This window comes from Microtus oregoni, unplaced genomic scaffold (assembly GCF_018167655.1).
Source record: "Microtus oregoni isolate MIOR12 unplaced genomic scaffold, Mior012 000016F_ref0000370, whole genome shotgun sequence".
Lineage (NCBI taxonomy): Eukaryota > Metazoa > Chordata > Mammalia > Rodentia > Cricetidae > Microtus > Microtus oregoni.
Window position 1 is genome coordinate 11,046,792 of NW_024543075.1, and position 25,513 is coordinate 11,072,304.

General features: G+C 45.8%; 1 protein-coding gene across 1 annotated transcript in view; it reads left to right on the plus strand.

Moving 5' to 3' along the window:
* Adam12 (ADAM metallopeptidase domain 12) overlaps positions 1-25,513 on the plus strand; it is a 321,067-nt gene that overhangs the window by 246,102 nt on the left and 49,452 nt on the right. Inside the window, exons 11-13 of the mRNA XM_041666564.1 lie at positions 3,838-4,007; positions 6,883-6,967; positions 10,579-10,727. Coding sequence (XP_041522498.1) covers positions 3,838-4,007; positions 6,883-6,967; positions 10,579-10,727 — 404 coding nt within the window. The remainder of the gene's footprint in view (positions 1-3,837; positions 4,008-6,882; positions 6,968-10,578; positions 10,728-25,513) is intronic.

Below are 25,513 nucleotides of genomic sequence, written 5' to 3' on the forward strand. Positions count from 1 at the left end.
TACTCTTTCAAATACTGTTTCCTAAACCTCAGCCTTCCTAATCTGGTCCGAGATGGAGCTTGGCACAGATCTGTGCAGAGTTCTCCTTAAACCAGGAGACAAAAAGTGAAAGGCTTGGATAGTTCAGAGGCCAAGCTATCACTCTAACCCTCTGTCCTCTGAAAGCCCTCCTGCTCCCCTAAGGAGTGAGAGAGTTCATCCGGGGCCTCAGAAGTAAAAGGAAATGATGGCTTACATTAACATCTGACTAGAAATGGCTGAAGCCCCATTTTAAGTACATCTGGTCCTCTGCCTTTATCACTCTTTACATATTAGTCTAGATTCTATCTTGCTTCGGTTCACAAAACTGAAAATGAGCAATTGGGGGTTTGTTAAAGGCCTGTGTGCTGGTCATTAACAGTATGCGTCTAGAAGCCCTGGTGGGCTCAGTCAAGCATGCCAGACTGGACAGAGGAAGAGCAGAGCCAATTTACTGAGAACACAGATATGTTTAGCCCTGGTATTCCTGCCCACCTCTCAACAGCTCCTAGAGATCCTGGAGAGAACACTCAAGCTCCTTGGGCAACTCTGTAGCCGCCACAGCAGTTGGCCAGTGGCTCCAGGCAACATCAGACTTCCCAGTTTCAGTTTTGTAACTATGCTCGTGGGAGAGTCTCAGCCCAAAACTCACTGACTGTCCCAGAGGCTACTTCCTCATTTGCTGACATCTTAGTTTGGTTGGGCATTCTAAGTTAATAACTATTTAGCTGTGCTGGCTTGGAGAAAGAGAAAACCCCAGAAGGAGAAGTGACTCAGAGACAAAGGTGAGGTCCTAAAAAGGGGTCAGAAAACCCCAGATGACAGGAACAGAATGTGTGTGTCTGATGGCCATGCTTCTAGAAAAAACTATGAAGCATTGTTCTTGGGTCCTGGTTACTCTGCAGCAGGAGTAGCAAAGAGAGTATCCGGGGACTGAAGCCATCAGCCATCAGTCCAACCCAATTTTCTTAAGTAGCCATCCTCTGGGGGACTCTGCACTTCTTCAATCTTCTTCATTCCTGTGACCACCCTCTTCTCCTCCTCCTAAGCCAGTTGCCTGAAGAAGGCAAGCTCTCTTGGTACCATAGGGAATTCTACCTCCCTCATTTCTTATCCACTCCTTCCAGAAAGCTTTGGCCTGTCCAGCAAAGCATTCCCTGGACTTACTGTTGATGTTATTACTCAGTGGGACACCAGATCAGTTAACTGGATTCATGGTAGCGTGTGCAGTGCCTACAGCCTGTGGTGACTCTGAACAGCTGTGGCAGGGTGAGGCTATCCTAATCTTTGTTTTCTCTGCTTGTGCCATGTTCTTGCCCACAGCAATTACTGGTAGCAAACATTTGTAGCTGTTGTAAACAGGAGAATCATTCATCAGTGCCTCTATCTATGTCTACATATGTTCTGGGATGTCTGAGCCAGGGAGGCAGCTGCCAAGCTCTCTTTGTCCTACATAAGCCCATGAGCTTTTCTCGAAGTCTGCAGTCAAGGTATTTACATGTGGGTGGCAGTTTAAATGGTCCAGATTCTGACATCAGAGTCAGTCTGTCTGTGTGCCACTCAAACCCCACAGTCATGATCTTGAATAATTTACCTGGCCCCTTCAAGCCCCAGTGTCTTGACTCTAAAATGGGAGCAGTGGCAATTCCCAACATAGGATCCCTTTGTAGAGTAAGCCTGGGCATAGGAAGCACCTTGGCATCAAGCAGGGCTGTACCTATGCTCATTACACTTCACTGACAAGAACCAAGATGGCCTGTGGACAAACCAAGGAAGAACATTCTGAGGAGGTAGGGGAGGGACAGTGAATAACGGCTTGTGGTAGGCATAGCACCCATGGCATCTAACCGGCAGTACCAACTTCAGAGAAGAGATGACATTCCACTAAGTCTGAAATCTGAGCTAGGGTGTGGTTCGGGAGGGTCTCACAGAGAAATACAACCTCCCCATTGGTGTGAAAACCTCCCTGCTTGGTATACTGCTGACTTAACGCTGAGAGCGATGGTAGGTTAGGCTCGGCAGACCTTGTTCCTGCTTCCACCCAGCACTTCTGGGAGGCATAGTGTCCATCTTTCAGAGGGTAACCCTGAAGACCACTCAGGACATCTGGCCCTAAGGAAATCGTTTAGAAACTGGCATAGACATCAACACTGAATATGTGTTTTCTGATTACTGTGACCTTTGTATGTGACAGTTTGGAATGTCATCTTGAGGGGTGCCCCTGGTATGAGCAGACATCATTCAGAATAATCACGGAACTGTCTTTCCTGGGCTGGAAGTTTGCAAACAGACACAAGTCACATGCGGTTTGATTAAAAACATACCATTAGACAACATTTTCCTTATGTAATTGTCTCATTAATGTACTGATTCCGTATGGTCTTTGTTATCTATGTAACCCCAACTTGGGCCGCTGCAATCCATGTAACTTAATGTGACATAATTTGTGCCCCAGCTGAGTTCTGTGGTTTCTGCTGTTGCTCACCATGAGACTCTGGGGACCAGTGAGGGAAAGGATGAGCTGCCTCACGTGGGGTTGAGAATCCGGGGTCAGAGGCTCAACATCGGGGCACTCCTTACCCTTCAGCTCACTACGTTGAAAGGATGCTTAGCTCTCAACCGCAGAGCTGCTGGAATTCCTGTTCCTTGCTGGTCAGATGTTTCTAGACACTTTGAGGATCTGCTTCCCCCTAGAGTTGGCTCCAAAGCCTTTCTCCTTGTGTATTTGGGGCCTCGGAAGGTGGGGACTTTCTTGTTGTGTGTGGACTTGTATGTCACTGGCATCAAAAGATTAATAGGCACCAAGGGGACTTGGGTCCTTGCCTCCTTAACTGTGACCACAGAGTCGCCTCCCTGTCGGTGTGCTGTCACATGGGTGACTTTTACAGAGCTCTTCCCAGCCTCATCGTCTTGACTATAAATGGGAACAATAACAGTTGTTAGCTCTACAGTTGCTTTGTGTCCTGAACTATGGGTCTAGAAGAACCTTGGCATCAACCCTCGGGTAGACTGATCGGCTAGCCGCTCACACGGCCCTTCTAGGCTTAGCAGAGACAAGCCATCCTTTGGTAAATAGAAGAGTTGCTCTCCTATGGACTGGGGCCTTTGGTACAGTCATTATTGCTTATACATAGGGATGGAGGAGAAGACTCACTATGAGTCTGCTCGAAGCTTTCTCACGCTCCCCTGAGAAGACCTCTACATGGCAGATCTTCCCTTCTCACCAGCACTGAGATAACTCCTTGGTGTGGTGAGAAAGATGTGCTCATAAAGTTACTGAAGAAGGTTTTGTCTATGCTTCTGTGTTTCCGAAAGGCACCAAACTTCCTAACATGGTAGGTGACAGACTGCGAGGGTGTCAGCCAAAGTTGAGTCTTGGCTGAGAAATTCAGATTCATCCTCAGTACCTCATAGGCCGAACACTGTACTCAAAGTGAGAACAACTCTTACCCTTGACTGAATGATCCTCATCCGGTCCTTGCTTCTTCCTTGCAGTAGATATTAACTGCCAGCATATTCAATGCTAACACACACCCACATTTAAGTCGGAGCAAGTGCCTTGAAAGGCACCCATCCTCCCATACACATCTGGGCAGATGGGAGGAATGACCGATGACTTCAGCATCGAAGTGGTCAGCGTTAGGGAGTCCCATTAACGTTTCACTGTGCATCGGGCACTAAGACTATTGCTGCCATGGTAACGGAGGTGCTCCGAGAGGGGTCTTCCTGGCTTACAGAAATGAACTTCAGTGAAATTGGCTCCAGTCTCCTTTCTGAGTTTCTGATGATGTGGTCCTCCAAGGATGCCCGTTTTCCTAGTTTTACAGACCCCTGAACATCCGGATCGTTCTGGTAGGGGTGGAAGTGTGGAACGACATCGACAAATGCTCTATAAGCCAGGACCCATTCACCAGTCTCCACGAATTTCTGGACTGGAGGAAGATAAAGCTTCTACCTCGCAAATCCCACGACAACGCCCAGCTTATCAGGTGAGAGGTACTGTCTTCCTCTACTAAAGGTGCAGTACCAGCTGCATGTACTTTCTGTGGGTGCCCAGAGCCACATCTGTCTACACAGCACACTGGCTCCTCCAAGGGCTTCCTAGTCTGCATCAGGGGTCAAGCCTATATCCCCACCTATGGGCATCACAGACCCATTTGGGAAGTCTCCTGTCCTTCTGCGGGACTCTCATTTCTGGTTCAATTTGGTTTTCCATAACTGAACAATGTCCTCTGTGCTGATTTTTCTGGCCTTAGTCTTTTTATTATTATTATTATTATTATTATTATTATTATTATTATTATTGGCTTTTTGAGGCAGGATTTCTTTATGTAGCTTTGGAGCCTGTCCTGGAACTTGCTCTGTAGACCTGGCTGGCCTCAAACTCTGCCTCTCAAGTACTGGGATTAAAGACATGTGCCACCACCATCCGGCAAAGACTGGTCTTAGTCTTAATAAGATTGCCTCAAAGAGTAATGTATCGTTAATGGAGAAAAACCTGTGTTTTTACCTGATCTGAGAGCAAGGCATATGTGTGAAGATTGTCAGGCACGTGGAGAAACACGAGGGCCTTCCTCCTCTGGGGGAGAAGTTCCCTCTGGCCTTCCATGTTAGGGAGTATCATCCAGGCCTTGTGTTCTTCCTCCAATCAGTATCCACATGGCAGCTGCTAGGACCCAGCTAGGGGATTTGGACACAACAGTGGCCAGTAATAAATGTCTCTCTCTGCTGAGAGAGAGCAGAAGAATAGAAAGCTCTAGAGTAACAGCTAATAGGAGATGTGAAATGAAGCAGGGTGGGGCGGCTGTCCAGCTGCGCATGGTGAGTGGCCCCAGACACCTTCGCATGTAAAAGGAGAGACTGTCCCTATATTAGCCTGAATCCGTAGGAAGCAGATACCTTGAGAAATGGCACGGTAATTTTCTTTTGTTCTTGTGTAATTTAAGTGGAGTCTTCACACACAGTGGTTTCTGTTCTTTGGTCAGTCGGATCTAGCTTGCTGACCAGTTGTGAGGAAGGGATGAGATGGTTCTGCCCTGTGTTCACTTTAGGAAATGCCTCTATCCACTCCCAACCAGTGTCCCCCCATTGTTCATCTGGCCGTTTCAGCGGCACCCCTGTGGATGTGTTTGGTTGCTTCCCATTTTATACACTGACCAATCCTGCTCTGTTAAAAGTCTATCTCATATACTTTGAGTTGGAAAGTTTTCTTTTCATTTTGTTTTGTTTTTCTCTAAAGGAATCTGTCCAAGCTAAACATCTGGAAAGAAATTAACATCTTCTTTGACCTGCTTATTTTCTTGGTTGTATGGTTGTAACCATTCATATGGTCTGCATATACGAACAGCTGTAAATACATGGCTGTGAGTTTGGGTATGTAGTTGGCCCTTTACATCTGAGGATTCCACACCTGTGGATCCAGGCAACCTTAAACCAGACTTGTTCTGAGAAAAGGTTCTACTTTTATGAAGCATGTACAGACCTTTATCCCGGTCCTCCCTGAATAATTCAGTATAATGACTAACAGAGCATTTACATTGCATTAAGGACAAATAATCAAGAGATTAAATTGTATGGCTGCATAGGTTCTTTAGCAAACACAATGCCATTTTATGCAGGAAATTGAGTATCTGTGAGTTATAGTACTCTCGGAGGATTATAATCTAACCCCCATAGATAACAAGGAATGGCTCTAGTACAATAGATAGAGAGATGATGGATAAAAGAAGAAAATAAAGAAAAAGAAAAGAGTAAACTAAAGAAGAAAAAACAGAAACAGAGAAGGAACAATGGTACTTATATACTTGCTACCTCTATCCAATTAGTCACTGTGAAAATATCTAACTTTAATTTTTATTTTATTTTATCTCACATATGAGTGCTTGCCTGCATGTAAGTCTATGCACCGTATGTGCCTGTTGCCCACAGAGGCCAAAAGAAGAAGCTGGATCCCCTAGGACTGGAGTGACTGACAGTTGTGAGCTGTTATCTGGGTTCTGGGAATGGAATCCAGGCCCTTTGGAAGAGCAGCCAGCTCTTAACCATTGAGTCATCTCTCCAGCCTCCTATCTGACTTTTCAAACTCTAACTGCATTGTCTGTGTTGGTATACAGCCAGCATAGCACAACTAAGACACTTGATTATGGGAGTCCAACAAATACAGTGTTAAGGTTTTAATGCATGAACCTGGGATTAATGCACTTGCCTAAAGCAGTCTTTTGGTTTGATTAGATTCATGATCAGGTTGAGATTCTAGATAGGAGAACACCTACGTTGAAGCCACGAAGTTCCCTTCCAGAAACTTCACCTCTGGTGCCAAGGCTTTGTGGGTGATTACTTGCTATCCACTGGCTCTAGAGGAGCGATCACTTTTTTTGCCGATTCAGTCTCAAAAGCCTTATTGGCAGAACACTTTGAAGGATTCCGCGTCTAACGATGATGAGTTACACAGGGAAGCAAACTCCAGCTCCACCAGAAAATCTCCCAAGCTGTCTCCTGTTTCCTTTAGCACACAGTGATCCCCGGTGACTTCTCGGCCTTTCTATCAGCAGGCATTGTTTCAAAGGAACAGCTCCCTACAGCCCATCAGGAAGCAGGCAGGCCGCAACTTACAAACACAAAGTCATGCCTGACCACTGTCTGAGCCTGGACAGCGGAACTCAACAAGAATTATGGGACCATCTTGCAACTGGGAAAGTAAAGTGTAATGCAAAAAGATAAAAGTCCCAAGTCAGGAAATACCCTTCCTGGGGCTGCTTGAGGCAATGAACATTCAATGGCAGACCTGCCTAGCAGCGTTTGAAACGTTGGGAAATGCATCCCTAATGCATGGGATTAAAGACCGTCCTTCCTTGTGTTTTTCAGTGGGGTTTATTTCCAAGGAACCACCATCGGCATGGCACCCATCATGAGCATGTGCACCGCAGAGCAGTCTGGGGGAGTCGTCATGGTAAGCCAACGAGGCCCCGGAAATGCCTTCCCTGTTTAATCCCCCCAGGAAATCCCCACTCTTGTCGGACCTCCTGAAATTAGTTCTTGTCCAGTGACGCTGTCTGAATTTACCTCTGCTCTTACTCCACCCATATTTATGATTTATTTTCCCACACGTGGGGACACAGATGGTATGCAGGGAAGGCAGGAGAAGGACAGTAGCTCCTTCTGTGAGAAACATCTCAAGTGGGACTATTGGTCCAAGTATCTCAATCCGGGAATGTTTCCTGGCATCGGGATGAGTCGGGGCATGGGGGTTGCCCTTCATGCTCAGTTTTGTTTTTTTTTTTTTTTTTGGGTAGACTGTGGTCTCACCAAATGTTGCCGCTCTAGTGATTTTTTGATGGTTCTGCCTCCGTGCCCAGCCGTCAGAAGTTTGAGGTTTTTCACTACGTACCAATGCAAATGCTTTCCATACCTTCTGGCCAGAGTACAATTTGTCTTTATCATAACTTATTCTTGGAAGGCAGAAGCCTAGGTTTATTGCTTTACGGGGATAACTTTGTCATGTATGGGGCTATATGTGTTTGTAAAAGGAAATACAGCGAGAAGCATGTTTGAGATTTCTTATGAGTTTGATGGAAGGAACTTAGACCGTCTGCCCAACGGGAGGCTCCCTCCCACGCTAGCCCCCCCTGAAAGCTCTAAAAGGGATTCTCATACCAGATGGTCCCTTGAGAATCTAGTACTCACCATGGTACAGTCTCTCAGACAGGTAGTTTCCTCAGAGCCTTGTCCTTCCATCTCTATTAAACAAATACACTGTTGCCCTCCCAAGAAGCCGTGACTGTCTCCCCACCCTTCATATAGAGCTGTCTGTGAGCCTTCAATTGTAGCAAAGGGTGGAAACGGTTACATTCTGCTGAGTGTTATTTTCTCTGTATACTGCCTAATCTAATCTTCCTAGTGACGGTACATAAACATTTTTCCTCCCGCCTGGGAGCAGTGGTAGGTCATTTATGCAAGCGTGCACCGCGTGGGAGCGTGCACCGCGTGGGTAGCCTATGTGGAGGGCCTGCACCCACTCGCTGGATTGCTGGCTTGAACCATCCCCTCTCAGGTTTCCTTTGAACATGGAAGCCCTGCTGGTGATCTCCACCATGGAAGTCACTGGAAAGTTTGGGTTTTGCTGGTGCCAGGTTAATTTCGAGTCAGATCGCAGCTATGTTTTCCTAGAACAGACTGTAAAGTTTTAAGAGGGAGTAATTTTCAGTTTCATGGTTCCATGGTTAGTTGCTACTGACTTTGCCACTTAAAACTGGCACAAATACAGTTAGGAGCCAAAATGGAATTCTTCATAAGCAAAGTGGATCCTGCCCTGCATGGGCCTCAAACATCCCGTGTCCCACATGACAGAGTAAAGGACCTGCCAGCTCATATCCCTTGCACTATCTCTATGGAAGCAAGTACTAAGATTCCCTCTTTACAATCATACAGGAAAACCATTCATCTTAAATAGGTGAAAGAAAGATGAGAATAGATGCAGCTTGAGTGTCATGCCGTGAGAATCAAGTCACGACCAAAGTTAGATCAAGGGGACTGAAGAAATAACTCGGCAATAAAGAGTTCACCGTGCAGCCCTTCCAGAGGACCTCGCCTTGCTCTCCAGGACTCGAGTCAGGCAGCTCCTGGCCGCCTGTAACTCCAGCTCCAAAGGACCCAGTACCCTTTCCTGGGCTCCGTGGCTACTACACTCACATGGACAAACCCCCACACAGACACCGTCACATACACACATAATTAAAAATAAATAATTTTTAAAAATTGGCTCCACCAATTGGATGGCAGATAATATTCTCATTACACACACCCTTTTTATCCCCCAGAGAAATATCAGATAGGGTGTGGATACCACCGTGCAGTCGCTTTAACTTCTGTAGGCAACAGAATCCACATCCTGCCCAGACCTAAAACATCTACGCTAGCTTTCCAGTATCCCGCATCCTGAAGTTGGATTCATGCATATTAGCTGTGACCATCCCCAAATGTACAGAAAGTAAGTCATTTACAGAAAGAGAGGAACCCTTAGAGACCTAAAAATAGGACTTCCAAGACCCTTTCCCCATTTTTTCAAGATACAGTCAACTGTTACGTTTAGTAATCTAAAGTCACGTCTTTGTATCTAACTAACATAGACAACAACGACAAAAAGCCCTCTTGATTTGGACATGCCGTCAGACACGCAAAAAGATGTGTTCTTCCTCATTGTAAGCCGGTCTAAAGGGATTACCAGTGATCCTTAAGATAGAGTCGTATAATCACTTAAGCGTGATGTAAAATAGCTTCAACAATTCGAAACAAAGCTGTGACGTTCCACAGAACAGAAAAACCAGCCGCTGAGTACGCTTGAGGAACGAGTTCCTGGAATTTTGTGCCAACATGTGTGCTAACTAAGTCCTGCCCTCCACATGTTCCAGCAGCACCGTGCTCTTCACCAGGGCATGCTATTAAGGATTATTGCCTGATACGTGTCTATGACGCTTCCTACAACAGGAAACTGTGAGATAGAAATGAAGCAATCTATCAGGGATTTCATCTGGTCTAAGAACAGCTTGCTTCCTAGACACGTCTTTGTGTCTTAAACAACAGACCAGTGAGAAAGCCCTGCTCCTGGTGGTGCCCCCAGTGCATACATCAGCACTCACAGAGACACACCTTTACTCAGAGTCCCCATGAAGACTAGAAATAAGAGTTTTTTTCTAAAACACATTATCATACTCTCTTCTGGATATGTTTTGGAAAACCTGTTATCGCTTTTCTGGGTAACGCAAACCAAACTTCAAGCAAGGCACTCATTTATCCGGGGGTCTGAACACCTTTTTCAAGACTCCATCCGCTGGCAGAATTTTGTAAATCACATCTACGAACTAATCAGTCTTAGATTCAGTTAAGTAACTATGTTTTTAGCTGTTTCTAAGTGTCTACTCGAGCCAAGCTGTCCAAGGGTTCCAGTAAGCTGGAAGCGGCCAGCAATGGTAGCCAAAGGTTAATGCGAACCTCGGCGGCTCCATCAGAGAAGGGGAACTTCTCTATGTCCAAGGTCAACTTAAAGGGGTAGCAAGAGTGAGACAACTGAATTATAATCTTAGTTCAGTCAGCTTTCCAGTGAATTATGTTACATGAGCAACTATTATTATGTGTTGTCAAAAACTTGCCCAGAATCTTCCCCTACCAGGCAGAAAGGAACAAAGAGGGTTGAGTCTAGCTGCTCAGGGATGATTTGAAAGCATCTTCCATTCAGCATCCTCTTGATGAAGTAGCCTTTTCTTTCTATCATTAGAAATAACTTTTTGCCCCTCTCAATGGTGTTTATCAGAGGGGAGATCAGCAAAGAATCCTCACATATCCGTGAGACAGCCTTCACCAGGAGAACCCCCAAACGGGCTTAATGAAATAGGCCAACTTACTTCCCATGTTCAGAGTTAATAGCAAAGGCTCTGTACTGAGCCTTATGGGGAATTCAGTTAAACCAAGTGTTAATGATGGGAAAATACCAAGGAACGAGAAGATGGGGGAGACAAGGCCAAGCAGATGTGAACTGTAAATCTGTGCTCTTGTGTTTCCTTCGAGGACCATTCAGACAGCCCCCTTGGCGCTGCCGTGACCTTGGCACATGAGCTGGGCCACAATTTCGGAATGAACCATGACACCCTGGAGAGGGGCTGTAGCTGCAGAATGGCGGCAGACAGAGGAGGCTGCATCATGAACCCTTCCACCGGGTAAGTGCCAGGCTCCAGTGGCCCAGGACTGCCTGGTGCACAGCTTGAATTGTGTGCTGAGAAACATCTTAGAAAAAGAGGAAACACGCCCCCCTCCCCCGCCCAGTTTTCTGACTAAAGAATCTATAGAAGTTTCTCGAAAGAAATTCCTGTGCAGGGAGCAAGAGTAGACTGTGTGTTCTGGTGAGTCATGGGCTGCCAGCTTCAATGCCACATAGCACAAGGGCTGGCCTCTTCCCTGGGATGCGGTGGGGATGGATGCTATTATTTAGAAATCACAAATTATCCTACAATCTCAGCACATGTTTCTGATTTGAGCATTCGGTTTCAGCCGAGATCAGCTGGAGGAGCCAGGCTTCTGAGGGCCTTGAGAATTCACCCTACAGACTGAAATGGGTCATGTATCCTAGACGATCACTTCCTGAAGCATGCTGGGCAGAAGGTGCCTTTTGCCTCTGGTTGGATGGGGGTGAGGGTTGATTAGAGTACCCATGTTGACAGACCCACCTCACCAGACCTCAGGGGGTTGAACGAAATGACTTTCCTGCTTCCAAAGACTGGGTGATTCCATTTCACTCAATGATTTTTCTGCAACCTGAGACTCGGTTCCTCCAGGAAACATGGAAGCTAGTCCCACAATGGAAGCCCTTGAGTAAGGGTGACTCAGATGCTACCTGGTATCTTCTGACAACTCTAAGAGCCTGTCCCAAGCTGGGCAGATCTAGGCAAGCTTAGAAAAGGAGAGCACACTCTGGGCACGGTGCCCTGTCCTTGTCCTAAAACCCAAGACCTTGTAGACACTTCTCCCATGAAGCTTCCCCAGCCAAGTCTCCTGTCTAAGTTTGTTGAATTGTGACAGAAGGGGCCAAAGTGTTGACCCAATGACCCAACAGCTGGGTTCTGGGAAGTGTTGCTGCCAAGGAGAAATCACGCCTTGTGAGAGACTAACTGCCTGTTAGCTTAAGGCCCAGAAGAAGGAAGGATTGTTGAAGAATGTAGTCTCACCTTTGCAGGAAGAGTAAAGGACTGAAGAGTGTGGTCTTGCCTTTGCAAACAGCCCCCAGAGGGGATCCTACCAATGGCTTTTAGGCCACCAATCAAAGGTTGGGCTAAACCACACAGCCCGTACCTAAGCGTTGCAGCCTCATGTGAGCCACTGCCCAGGTGCCTGCCCTTCGCCGCAAGTTACTGCTGCTTCAGGTTACCCTCATGGGCTCTCCAAACCTATAGGACCAACCTCTCATTCCTGGTTCTGCTTTGAACATAATTAAATAGGGTCACATAGGCTTTGTTTAGTGATAAAAGGACCTGACTGAAGGCGAAGAGAGTTTAAAGCCACACTACCGGGGAGCTCTTGGCATGGCCCACCCTTGGCCCACAGGCTACATGTAACCTAAAATAGAGATGAACTTGACTCGACACAAAATTGTATACCCACTTAAAACAAAATGAGGTATCTCTTTTGCAATTTTATTTTTACGACTCAGTTGTGCAGTTCTCAAGCGTGAACTTTCTAGATGACATCATGTCACCATGTCACAATGTCACAAGGCTGAATGTGCCAGCTAGAGACTGCCAAGTGGTAGTCTCTGAAAGGAAGCTTGGCCCCACTGAAACATAACATTCTCTGTATACAAACCCTGAAAGAAGGGAAGAACCAGCTGGGCATTTAGGGCCAGGAGCCACTGCTGAGGGTGTAAGGTTGGTCTGAGGCCTGCATGCACCTCTGTCTCACTATCCCGGGGGCCTGGATAGGGCCAACCTCCCTGGGGAGCGTGTGGAGTGGCTCAAGGTTGAGCTGGTGGGAGCTGGCCTGCAGCAGGGTGGTCTTTGTGTCTTCTCATTCTTGAGGAACTCATTCAGAGGACAGAGCAAATGATCTCCATGCCTCATTCCCCTGATTATCCCATGGACACTGATACATCTACCCACACACCTCCAGGAAGGGTCCCCGCTAACCAACTGCGTTGCCGGCTGACATAGCTCGTGCTTTCTCATTTTTGATCAAAAAATGGAAGAGGACAGTCTAAGTCGAGTCTAGATTGAAGAAACCATGCCATCCCAGTTCTGACCCAATGGCCCAATCAAGGGTTCTCGTGCACACAGGCCGAGAAGCAAACCCCTGGGCCTTTGTGAGCCTTGTTGGCAAAATGTATAGGTCTATCTGTATGTCTCCCCTGCCTCCCAGCCAGCCCGCCACCCACTCATCCTCTTGAATAGGAAGTACTGTGTCGGGAGTGCTCAGCTGAGGAAGACCCTCCAGCCCGAAAGATCACAGGCATTTGCAGGCATGCTTTCTAGCACTCTTGGGGTTTTGTGTGAGGTCTTTCTCGCTGGCAGGTGTCCATGGCTGTGCCGAGTAGTGCAAGCCAAATTACCCTAGAGATATCCGAACACCTCAGGTAGGAATGATATTGTTAAGAACTCAGCAAAACGTTTTGAGGGCTTCCCACCCACACCAGGGACTTGCTAATGGCCTTTATCTGATTTATTCCTTATTAGCAATGTCAGAGTTTTCTCTTTCGCTGAGCTTGTGTTTTTGTGTAAATCTTTTTCTGTTTGGTTCTCCGTTATGATCCCACATCCCTGTCCAGAGAGTGGTGTTTTTAATTTTCTCAGATGGAAAGCAACTTCCTAAGCAAGTGGGTGAATTAATCACAAAAGCCCAGAGTGAGGGGAAAGCCAAGGAGCCCAGACAATCCCCTATCATCCATCACCTATGGTGGAATTTCCCAGGCTGCTCCAGCATTATCTCATAGTGGTGGTTCCCTTGCCTCATGGGGTCCCTGGGAGAGGAGGGGAAGTGGGTTAAATGAGATCATTTGCCTCTGTAAACTATAAATCACCCCCAAAGACAAAGGAGTATGGGTGTCATTTCGTTCACAGGGACAGCAAGCACAGAAGTTGGACCTTTTTCAGAATTCCCACTGAGCTGTAGGAAGGACTTCTGGGTTTAAACCTATTCAAACACCACCCTTTCTCTAATTTCTTCCACTCTGCTGACTGACCCATGGATGACTAGTATCAGAAATGCTGGTTATTTGAAGTCTGAACCTGAAGGGCACTCAGAAAGAGATAGATTAATGGGCAGATTTGATAATAAGAGCTCAGAATCAAAAAGACATAAATACCAGAAATGGACTAAAGTGTGTGTCCTGTAGAGTCCCTGGTTTTCCCCTCACACAGCATGCCTGTACCCTAACTCTAAAATCATGGCCCAACCCTCAACCCTGACATGTGGGACTGGGAGTCTTGCAAACACAAGCATAGAACAGGGTCCTGTACAAACCAGGGCGCCTGATTTCCTTGCGCGGCAGCACTAGCTGGGGGGAGTTTCCCTGTGGCTTGTCTCATTAATTACTGGGAGCCCGTGAGTGCCTTGTGTTTTATGTCTTTGGAGACTGAGCATATAAGACCTGCCTTGGAAATTACTCTTTGTATGTGAAGTCTGGGGGTGGGGGTTGTGTAGGAGTTAAATTCAGCAGCATCCATCCATTAAGATGTTCCTTGCAGCTCTTGGTCTTCCTGGGTTGAGTGTGCTGCATTCATAGGAATAAGGATATTGGAGTGGCAAGAACACATTGGGAGTTAACATGATAGTAAATATAACTTGCTACAGTAGAATGTTAAGATTTATGTTCAACCTGATAGAAGAGAAAGTGGGAAGTACTCTACAGCACATGGGCACAGGAGACCACTTCCTATGTATAACCCCAGCAGCACAGACACTAAGGGCATCATTGAATAAATGGGACTTCCTGAGGCTGAGAAGCTTCTGTAAAGCAAAGGACACCGTCACTAAGACAAAAAGACAACCCACTGACTGGGAGAAGATCTTCACCAACCCTGCAACTGACAAAGGTTTGATCTCCAAAATATATAAAGAACTCAAGAAACTAGACCGTAAAAGGCTAATCAACCCAATTATAAAATGGGGCACTGATCTGAACAGAGAATTCTCAACAGAAGAACTTCAAATGGCCAAAAGACACTTAAGGTCATGCTCAACTTCCTTAGCGATCAGGGAAATGCAAATCAAGACAACTTTAAGATACCACCTTACACCTGTCAGAATGGCTAAAATCAAAAACACCAATGATAGCCTTTGCTGGAGAGGTTGTGGAGAAAGGGGTACACTCACCCATTGCTGGTGGGAATGCAAACTTGTGCAACCACTCTGGAAAGCAGTGTTTCGGTTTCTCAGGAAATTCGGGATCAACCTACCCCTGGACCCAGCAATACCACTCTTGGGAATATACCCAAGAGAGGCCCTATCATACAACAAAAGTATATGCTCAACTATGTTCATGGCAGCATTGTTTGTAATAGCCAGAACCTGGAAACAACCTAGATGCCCTTCAACGGAAGAATGGATGAAGAAAGTATGGAATATATACATATTAGAGTATTACTCAGCAGTAAAAAACAAGGACTTCTTGAATTTTGCATACAAATGGATGGAAATAGAAAACACTATCCTGAGTGAGGTAAGCCAGACCCAAAAAGAGGAACATGGGATGTACTCACTCATATTTGGTTTCTAGCCATAAATAAAGGACATTGAGCCTATAATTCATGTTCCTAGAGAAGCTAAATAAGGTGAATCCAAAGACAAACACATAGGCATCCTCAGGAATATTAACCTTCATCAGGCGATGAAAGGAGACAGAGACAGAGACCCACACGGGAGCACCGGACAGAAATCTCAAGGTCCAAATCAGGAGCAGAAGGAGACGGAGCACGAGCAAGGAACTCAGGACCACGAGGGGTGCACCCACACACTAAGACAATGGGGATGTTCTATTGGGATCTCACCAAGGCCAGCTGGCCTAGGTCTGAAAAAGCATGGGATAAATCCAGACTAGCTGAACATAGCGGACAATGAGGAATACTGAGAACTCAAGAACAATTGCGGTGGGTTTTTGATCCTACTGCACGTACTGGCTTTGTGGGAGCCTAGGCAGTTTGAATGCTCACCTTAGGAGACCTGGATAGAGGTGGGCAGTCCTTGGGCTTCCCACAGGTCAGGGAACCCTGATTGCTCTTCGAGCAGATGAGGGGGGGGGGGACTTGATCGGGGGAGGGGGAGGGAAATGGGAAGCGGTTGTGGGGACGAGGCAGAAATTCTTAATAAATAAATAAATTAAAATAAAAAAAAAATGCTTAACTACAAGTCAATATATGGAGTTCAGAATTATTAAATAAATATATCGTGTTAGCAAAAAAAAAAAAAAGAAAAAAAAAAAAAAAAGATTTATGTTCAAAAATAGAGCCACTGATTCCTTTAATTTTTACAAAAAAAAAATCATTGAGAGCTAGGCACTTAGGCAGTCTGGGAGGAATGCATTGGAATCGGCCACACATTACGCTCTTTGATGGATGTTGGGTATACACCCATAGAAGGACAGACTCATATCTGTGTGGTTCCCATTATGATCCCCCATCCCTGTCTAGAAAGTGGTGTTTTTAATTTTCTCAGATAGAAAGCAACTTCCTAAGCAAGCGGGTGAATTAATCACCAAAGCCCAGAGTGGGGGGAGGGGGGGATGCTGAGGGGATTTGTATTATAGTGATAGAGAGAGACGAAAGAACCAGGCAACAAAACCCCTTCTGGTTGGAGCCTTGCAGCTGGTCAAGTGCTGGAAGCAACTGACCCATCGATGCTCAACTCAAGTGAGACATTGACATCGGCCCCCCTGAGGCTCAGGGAACACTGACAAAAAAAAAAAAGAAGCAGAAAGAATTGAAAGAGCAGGGAAGCTGGGGCAATGGTAAACAATGCTGCCTTCTGAGCATGGAATGCTCTTAAATGGGGACCTGAGTTCGGGTCCCCAGCACCCACATACAGAGTTGAGCACAGCGTTCGGTCCCTGTAATCCCAGTGCCAGTGAAACTCCTGGGACTTTCTAACTTGCTAGTCGAATCAATTGGCAAACTTAGGTTCAGTGAAAGAAGTGAAGTAAGTTGGAGAATGTTTGAGGAAAACACCCCGTGTTGACCTCTGGCCTCCCCACATACATTGATACACACTCATCCATGCATACACACTCACATTTGCACATGCACGTGCATGCGCACGGATGGCAGGATCCTTGATTTCAGAGAACTGGCATTCTTCGTAGTGGAGAGACGGGCAAGGGATCTGGAGGTGGCAAGTTGAAAGGGGCAGAGTTCTGATTGGAAGATTCTGTAGGTATGGGAGGGTCTCATCAATGAGCATCTTCTTTACTCTGTCTGAGCTAACCTGGGTACCATAGCATCCATCTGTAGGCACTTGTATGTTCATCTAAGACGGTGGTTCTCAACCTTCATAATGCTACAGCCCTTTAATACAGCTCCTCATGTTGTGGTGACCCCCAACCATAAAATTATTTCTTTGCTGCTTCATAACTGTAATTTTGTTACTGTTATGAACTGTAATGTGAATATCTGATTTCTCCACTTTCTTTATGTAGTCACTTAGTGCTATGAACTTTCCTCTTAGCACTGCTTTTATAGTGTCCCATAGATTTGGGTATGTTGTGCCTTCATTTCCATTGAGTTCTAGGAAGTCTTTAATTTCTTTATTTCTTCCTTGACCCAGGGGTGGTTCAATAGTTCACTGTTCAATTTCCATGAGTTTGTAGGCTTTCTGAGAGTAGTGTTGTTGTTGGTGTTAAATTCTCACTTTAAACCATGTTGATCCCATAAGACACAGGGGGTTATTCCAATTCATTTGTATCTGTTGAGGTTTGCTTTGTTACCGAGTCAGTCTTGGAGACGGTTCCATGAGGTGCTGAGAAGAAGGTATATTCTTTTGTGTTTGGGTGAAATGATCTGTAGATATCTGCTAAGTCCATTTGATTCATGACATCTGTTAGTTCTTTTATTTCTCTGTTAAGTTTCTGTCTGGCTGACCTGTCCCATGGTAAGAGTGGAGCGTTGAAGTCTCCCACTATTAGTGTGTGGTGTTTGATGTGTGATTTAAACTTTAGTAATGTTTCTTTTAAATATGTGGGTGCTCTTGTATTTAGGGCATAGATGTTCAGGATTGAGACTTCATCTTGATTAATTGTTCCTGTTATGAGTATAAAGTGTTCTTCTCCATCTCTTCTGATTGATTTTAGTTTGAAGTCTATTTTGTTAAACATTAACTAGTTTCTTAGGTCCATTTGATTGGAAAATCTTTTCCCAACCCTTTACTCTGAGGTAATGTTTGTCCTTGAGGTTTAGGTGTGTCTCTTGTATACAGCAGAAGGATGGATCCTCCTTTTGCATTCATTCTCTTAGACTGTGTCTTTTTATAGGTGAATTGAGTCCATTGATATTAAGAGATATTAATGACCATGACTGTAAATTCCTGTTATTTTTCGGTGGTGGTGTTTGTGTGTTTCCCTCCTTTGGGGTTTGCTGGTGTGAGGTTATCTGTTGCCTGTGTTTTTGTGGGTACAGTTAGCTTCCTTGGGTTGGAGTTTTCCTTATAGTACTTTCTGTAGGGCTGGATTTATGGATAGGTATTGTTTAAATCTGGTTTTGTCATGGAATATCTTGTTTTCTCCACTGATGGTGATCGAAAGCTTTGCTGGGTATAGTAGCCTGGGTTTGTGTTCATGGTCTCTTAGTGTCTGCGGCACATCTGTCCAGTACCTTCTGGCTTTCGTGGTTTCCATTGAGAATTTGGGTGTAATTTTGACAGGTCTGCCTTTATATGTTACTTGACCTTTTTCCTGTACAGCTCGTAATATTCTTTCCTTATTCTGTATGTTTTGCATTTTGATTATTATATGGCGAGATTTTTTTATTGGTCCAATCTATGATATGGTCCAAATATCTGATATGCAGGATATCTGATAGGCTACCTCTGTGGGGTTTCAGACCCCTGGGCTGAGAACCACTGCTTTAAGAGATAAAAAGAAATCTTTAAACTCAACCATGGTACCACACTTCAATCTTCATGAGAATGGCCGATAATTTCATTCCCTATGGGCAGGGAGCCAAAGCTGGAAGGGGGTAAGCTGAAAATGCATCTGGGAGCAAAGGCCAGGCTGAGCCTTCAAGGGATTGAGCAGAAGTCAAGCTGTCCTCTCCCTGAGCATCTCCAGCTCGTCTCGTGCTAAAATGGAATTTCTTTTTGAAAGGATTTGTCTGAAAATGCCTGTCAAGGGGGTGGAATGAATAGTGGTTTCCTGTGGAAGCTCCCAGCAGCTGATAAGATGTACCAGAGCCCAAGAGTCATCCACACAGAATACACCATCAAAATCTACCCCCTTCTGAACTCTGAGCAGCTGTGTAGGATCTTGGAACACTCTGGACGTGGAGGGATTTGCAAAGACGGAGTTGAAGGCACTTATTTCTCTGAATCATCTCATTTGAGGAGGGCAGGTTTGGGGGGAGGGGGTTTTTTGGTTTTTTTCCTCCGTTTAATCAAATCCTCATCGTTTTTCTCAAAGTGGTGGGATAAAGGATGGAAATCTTTATCCAGGGAAAAAAAGAAAGAAAGAGCCTTAATGGCAAAGGGGGGCTCCAGGAAGATGAAATATTACTGGTCAAAATCAATTTAATTATCCAGCCAGCATCCTAGAGTTGGCTACGTCCTGACTGTAGTTTAGGGGATGATGGCCTGGCAGGAATATAAACAGGGCAAGAAGACCTCATTAGCATACAGCACTCTAGCTCTTGCTTACTGCCTGGGTAAGGAGCTGCAGCTTACTGGAAAAGAAAGGGGTTTATGTGCAGTTAATTCGGACTTCAAATACTGTTTGATGGTCCCAGGGCATGGCAGAATTGTCCTCTTCTCTTGGGCTGGACACTTTGAAAGCATTGCTCCTTGAGTATCCAGTCCAGGGCAAATGACACCGGAAGTGGAGGGCACTTATGCTGCCCTGGGTCAGTGAAGAAGACACAAGTGTGCTGCCGGGCGATGGTGGCACACGCCTTTAATCCCAGCACTCTGGAGGCAGAGGCAGGCAGATCTCTGTGAGTTCGAGACCAGCCTGGTCTACAAGAGCTAGTTCCAGGACAGGCTCCAAAACCACAGAGAAACCCTGTCTCAAAAAAAAACAAAAACAAAAAAAAAAAAGAAGAAGAAGATACAAGTGTGTCCGTTTTCAAGATAGGAGAACTGGTGCTTAGATGTCCACCAAGTCACAAAGTTTCTGACCCATCCAAGCAGAAGCCCCAGGATCTAAAGCTGAGTCACCTTCTAGTATGTTTGCCACATGAAAGTAGCCATGGCCATATTTGGACTTCATGTTAGGACAAAGGTCTTCCTAGGACAAAGCTGTGTCCCTGTGCAACTTCTGGGAGGCAGAAGACAGTCCCATTTTAAACTGCAAAACTCCTTCAAATTACATCACTACAGCAGAATTATTTTCTGTCATGGCCTCTTTAATCTTCACTTTATTAGTAAAGACATTACAGCTGAAGCTCTCCCTGACCCCATTCCCTCCCATGCCTGTACCCCACATGGTTTCCTCCTCTTTCTAGAAAGTGGTGCAACAGCTTTTACGTGAAGGCACAGGTTACTTCTGGGCCTCTCTGTAATTATGCCATCCAGAAGGAACCATAAGATTCTCATCTGCCACATGAGATCAGATACTTGTTTTATCCATTGCTGAATCCCCAGCACCTAGAACAGCATCCAGCATGTACTAGAACCAATAAGTCTTCCTGGATGGAAGGGTGGGTGGATGTGTTGGTGAATGGATTGATGGGTTGGGGGAGGTATATGGATGTAGACAGATGGGTAGATAGATGGATGGTGAGTAGAGAGTTTGCCGATGGATAGGTGTGGGGAGGGATAGGTGTGGGGAGAGATGGGTGAGCAGATAGATGAATGGGTGAGTGGATAGGTGGGTGGATGGATGGATGGAGAGGTGGGTGGATTGTCGAGGAAAAGATGGGTGGGTTGGCAGTTGGTGGATGGTTGGGCAAATAGGGGGGTGGATGGCTGTTTGGATTGATGGGTAGGTTGGTGGATGGGTGATGGATCATGGATGGATGAGTAGATAATGATTGGATGAGTAGATGAATCGATGTGTGGCAATTAAAACACAATCATTGTTTCATATTTTAATGACTAACTCTCTAGAGGAAAAACCTGTCTAATCATCATCACTTTATCAAACCTAGCATTGGCACCACCTCCATTTGCCTTTTTTGTGTGCACCATGTCTTTATACAGAGGGATTACAATAGCTTACAAGAACAGACTCAATATAATCAATAGGAAAACTTTAAAACAAACTTAAAGAGTCAAGTAAACACACAGGATGAGGAGGCCAGGCCCGTTGCCATTCTGCGTGCACTCCGTGGAGACTAGGGAGAGGAGAGCAGTTTGCTTTGCAGAATGTAGGGTCTTCCCAGTGGGGCTTTTCCTGGAGGCACATCAGGAAACATGTACAGTGTTATAGTTCTAGAAGAGACACCCCCACCTGACCTCTCCCTGACTCTGTACTCATCGGGTGTCTGTCTTGTGTTGTTGTCATAGCCCTGAGAACACAGACACACTCAGCTCCATCTCTCAGACAAGAAGACTGCAGGTCAGGGAGGACACGGGCCCTGCCTGGTCAGGCTCCGTTTCTGGCTGTCAGCCCAGCCTCTTGCCCCTCACCAGGTGCCAGTGAGCTTTGGCACCTCCAGCTCTTCCTCTCACCGTTCCTGTATTCCCTGGTGGTAACCCCTGCAAGAGCTGCCCAGTGGGACCAGAACAGGATGTGTGCTGATTCCTGCCCTAGCCTGGGTTCAGATTTCTCTGTTGTAGCTGTTTTACCCACCAGGTCTGATGAGATGCACCTTCCTCATTATAAGCATGGGCTGTGCTCTTGTGTGTTGGGTGCAGCAGCAGAAAACGACCTCTTTCCTGAGGTGTATAAATCACCCCTCATTAAGCACAGTGCCTGTTTACGACTGTCAGCGCCCAGCCTTGGAAAGCCCCACAAGCAGCAGCCTTTCCATTTAACCAAACACCAAGCAGCTCACCTGACACGGGGCCTCTGCAGAACCAACCAAGAAAAGAGGTTCCTTCAGTCTGAACGCCACCCGTCCCTGCCTGTGGGTTCTCAGTTTTCAGGACTTGCTCCTGGAGGAAACATCTACTCAGCGCAGAAGTGAGAAACCCACTGTGGTAGCATCCAGAAGCCTCCCGTGCGTGGCTCACCTCACCACAGCACAGTTAGCGTGTCTTTACTCAATTTCTGGGAAATTGGATTCGCACTTTCATTAGGTTCCAGAGAGGAGGATCAGAGGTTAAAGTTCGCACGTTTAGACCATGAACAATAATGTTCTGCAGATGGAGCCATTCCGTGTCCCAGGTGCTTTCTATTAACCACAGCCATGTCTTACTGAGGTGAGGACATTCTGGGGCCATCACCCCAGCCTGTGTGTTCCTTAGCCTTCTGTAGCCCATCTGCAAGACCCACTAGGTCAGCATCAGTTCAGATGAAGTCACTGCTATTCTTGCAAAAATATAAAGATGCAGTTCCAGTCCATCCTCTGAGCCAGTGTTCTTCATATCCAGCCAAACACCATCGGGTAGCAGAATGGACTCAGCTCTTTTCTTCCCCCCACACCCTAGAGCAAGCTGTCCTAATCAGAGGCCTAGGGAATGAATATGGTGGACTTCTGTTCAGAAACCCTGAATTCAGTTCCAGCTCTGCTTCACTGTGGTGCTGGTAAGATGCCTCACCTCCCTGAACTCCAGTTTCTTCAGCTGAATAGCCACAGTGATGGAATTTGACTCGTGGGGTATCAGCAAGGGGGTTTACTAAGCCAACGATGAGTGTTGTCAGCATTTCTAAGCCCCTTAAGAATGAGGAGGAAGGAAGACAGGCCCTGAACCTTGGTGGTCCCCTCAAGCAGCATGGCAATCCCATCAGACTGCAGAATGAAGGCAAGGCCAATCGCCCAGGGGTGCCAGCCAGCCCGCCCAACTCAGGGGCCCACTTGGTTGCACGTATGTGCTGTGCCTGGCAGTGAAGGGTTTATACAGATATGCTCAGGCCACACCCAGTGTCTCAGTTCACTTCCTGTTGCCTGCCAATCAAGATGTAGGACTCTTAGCTCCAACGCCATGTCTGCCTGAGTGCCACTGTGTCCCACCATGATGATAATGGACTAAACCTCTGAAACTGTAAGCCACTCTATTAATTTTTTTTCCTTTATAAGAGTTGCCACAGCCATGGTACCTCTTCATAGCAGTAGAAACCCTAACTAAGTTAGATGATTTGATGTTGGTTGGTTGGTTGGTTGGTTGATTGGATGATGCTACTCCTAGCGTACCTTAATTGCCTGTAGTGGCTCCCCTTGAGATTTTCCCCTTCCACGTTAGTATGTTGATTGGCTCATCCTCACTCAGGTCTTATTTAGGCAGCCTAAATAAGATATTATTGAGATATCATGGGTGGAGCTTTCCTGTCATTTACAGGAGACATAATCTCACGGATGATTTTCTGTCCTATTGACTCCTACACTCTTTCTGCCCCTCTTCTAAAATGTTCCCTGACCTTTGGGTGCAGTATTGTGTTGGAGACATATGAAATGTATCTAGGAACCCCCACAGTCACTTATTCTCCACTTTGGGCCACTTGTGGTTTCTGAAAGGGTCCCTGTGCCTTTGATGCCTTTGATGAGCAGTGAGAGCGACACTTACCTGTGGGTCCGAGGACAAATATTTAGAATGCAGGTAGGAATGGCATGCTGATTTACTAAAAGTGGCAAATGTGGGTTCTCCTCCAAGATCCACAACCTCACTAGCCCCAGATAGATGCCTAGGTTTCCAGTACCAGGTCTGCTCTTGTTGAACAATCTTTATGTCCACCAAGATGTGAGAACACCATATTAGTCTTGGGGTTGGCTAAATGACTGATCATCACTGTAGTTCATAGGCACCATCACTGAGTAGACCATTGGTCGCCTCTCTCCCTTGCAAGATTCATAGCTCCTTCTGCTACTATGAAAACATGTCTTTGGAGAAGACTTTCAAGTCAGATCCAGTTTGGGTTTTCTAGGTTTTGTGTCCAAGTGAGATTTCTGAAGTGTACGGTATCTTTAACTACTTGTCCTCTACCTCTGGGAGGCAATCATGGGAAACGGGAGAAGCCTAAATCAAAGGGAGGTTATTAGGCCTGGTAATGGGGAGTTTTTTAGTCTGTGGCTATTGGGGGAAGCTCTGTCCAGCCCAAGCAGGATAACATCATTAAACTATATATGTGCATGTGTATACATGGATTTATATGAATGCAATCTTAGGTAAGTACTACCATGATTCCTTTCCTTACCCTCCTCCTTCCATCTCCTTTTGTATTGGCATCTTTCCTCCCTCAAGAAAAAACACACCCTTTCCTTTTTCAGATCTCATAACCTGCTATGCCCCTCTCTATTGCTGACCCCGCCAGCCCCTTTCACTCTCCTGGTTCTGGCAGTCCTCCGTGTTGTAGCCTTGGAGTTGGGAACCACAGATGAGAGAAAGCTTATAACGCTTGTCTTTCTGGGTCTGGGTTACTTCACCCAAAATGATCTTTCATAGTTCATCTATTTACCTGCCAAGTTCATGATTCCATTTTTTTCCTTACAGCTGAATAGTCTCCCATAGTGTAGAGGTACCACATTTTCATCCTCTGGTTGCCAGCTGAAGGACATTTGGTTTGTTTCCATGTCCTAGCTATTGTGAAAAGAGCAGCAATGAACAAGGCTGAGCAAGTGTCCGTGAAGTAGGGTGTTGAGTCCTTTGGGAACAAGCCAAGGAGTGGTATGGACGGATCGTATGGTAGATTTATTTTTTTTTCAGCTTTTTGAGAATTATCCACACCGCTTTCCAGAGTGGTGAAGCAAGTTTCTTAGCCCACCAACAATAAGTGGGGGTACCCCCTCCCCCCACATTCTCGTCATCATTTATTGTTGGTTGTTTTTGTTGCTCTTTGCCATTCTGATTAGGGTGAGATGAAGTCTCAAAGTGATTTTGATTTTGATTTGTATTCCCCTAATTCCTAAGAGTGACAAATAATTTTAAGATATTTCTTCTTTTGAGAACTCTTTGTTCGGATCTGTAGAACACTTTATGAATGGATTGGGGTTGCAGGGGTTGAGTCTTTGTTTTCTGAGTTCTTTATATATTCTAGATGTTAATCCTGTGCCACATGTATTGCTGACAAAGATGCTCTCTCATTCAGCAGGCTTCCTCTTTACTTGATTAATTGTTTCTTTACTTATGCAAAAGCTTTTTTAGTTCTTTGAGGTCCCACTTGTTAATTGCTGACCTTATTAATTCTTGGGCAAATGGAGTCCTGTTCAGGAAGTCTTCCTTGCACTTAGATCATGTAAGATATACTATGTTTTCTTCTAGCTTTATTTTTCAGTCAATTTAAAGAGATAAATGTGGGTGGCTTCCCACTGCATTTCTCCAAAGCGGGCTTTCTCTATCACACAGTTGTGTTTTTTCTGAGCTATGCTCATCCAGGGCCTGAGATGGTCCCTTCCTCTTCCTTCCTCATTCCGGCACTGAAATAGGGAACTGAGAGACTGAACCAAATGACCAGAGATACAACAGAGCCACGGGGAACCATAATACCTTCAGCCCCTGAAATCAGCCTCCTCCCAGCAGCTTGGCCAGGAAGCCTGATTTTTCTGGAAAAGTGGTTGTTGCCTAACGGTTCCCAGAGAGCTTTCATGAGGCTGATAACTCCTGACTTCTGTCAGGTTTGATAAATTGGCCGAGTGTGAGTCACCCCAAGAATACAGCCACAAAAGCACACAATAGGCTCGAACAAGAAAAGGCTTTTCTGGCTGCAGACTTCTCAAAGCCAAAGTTG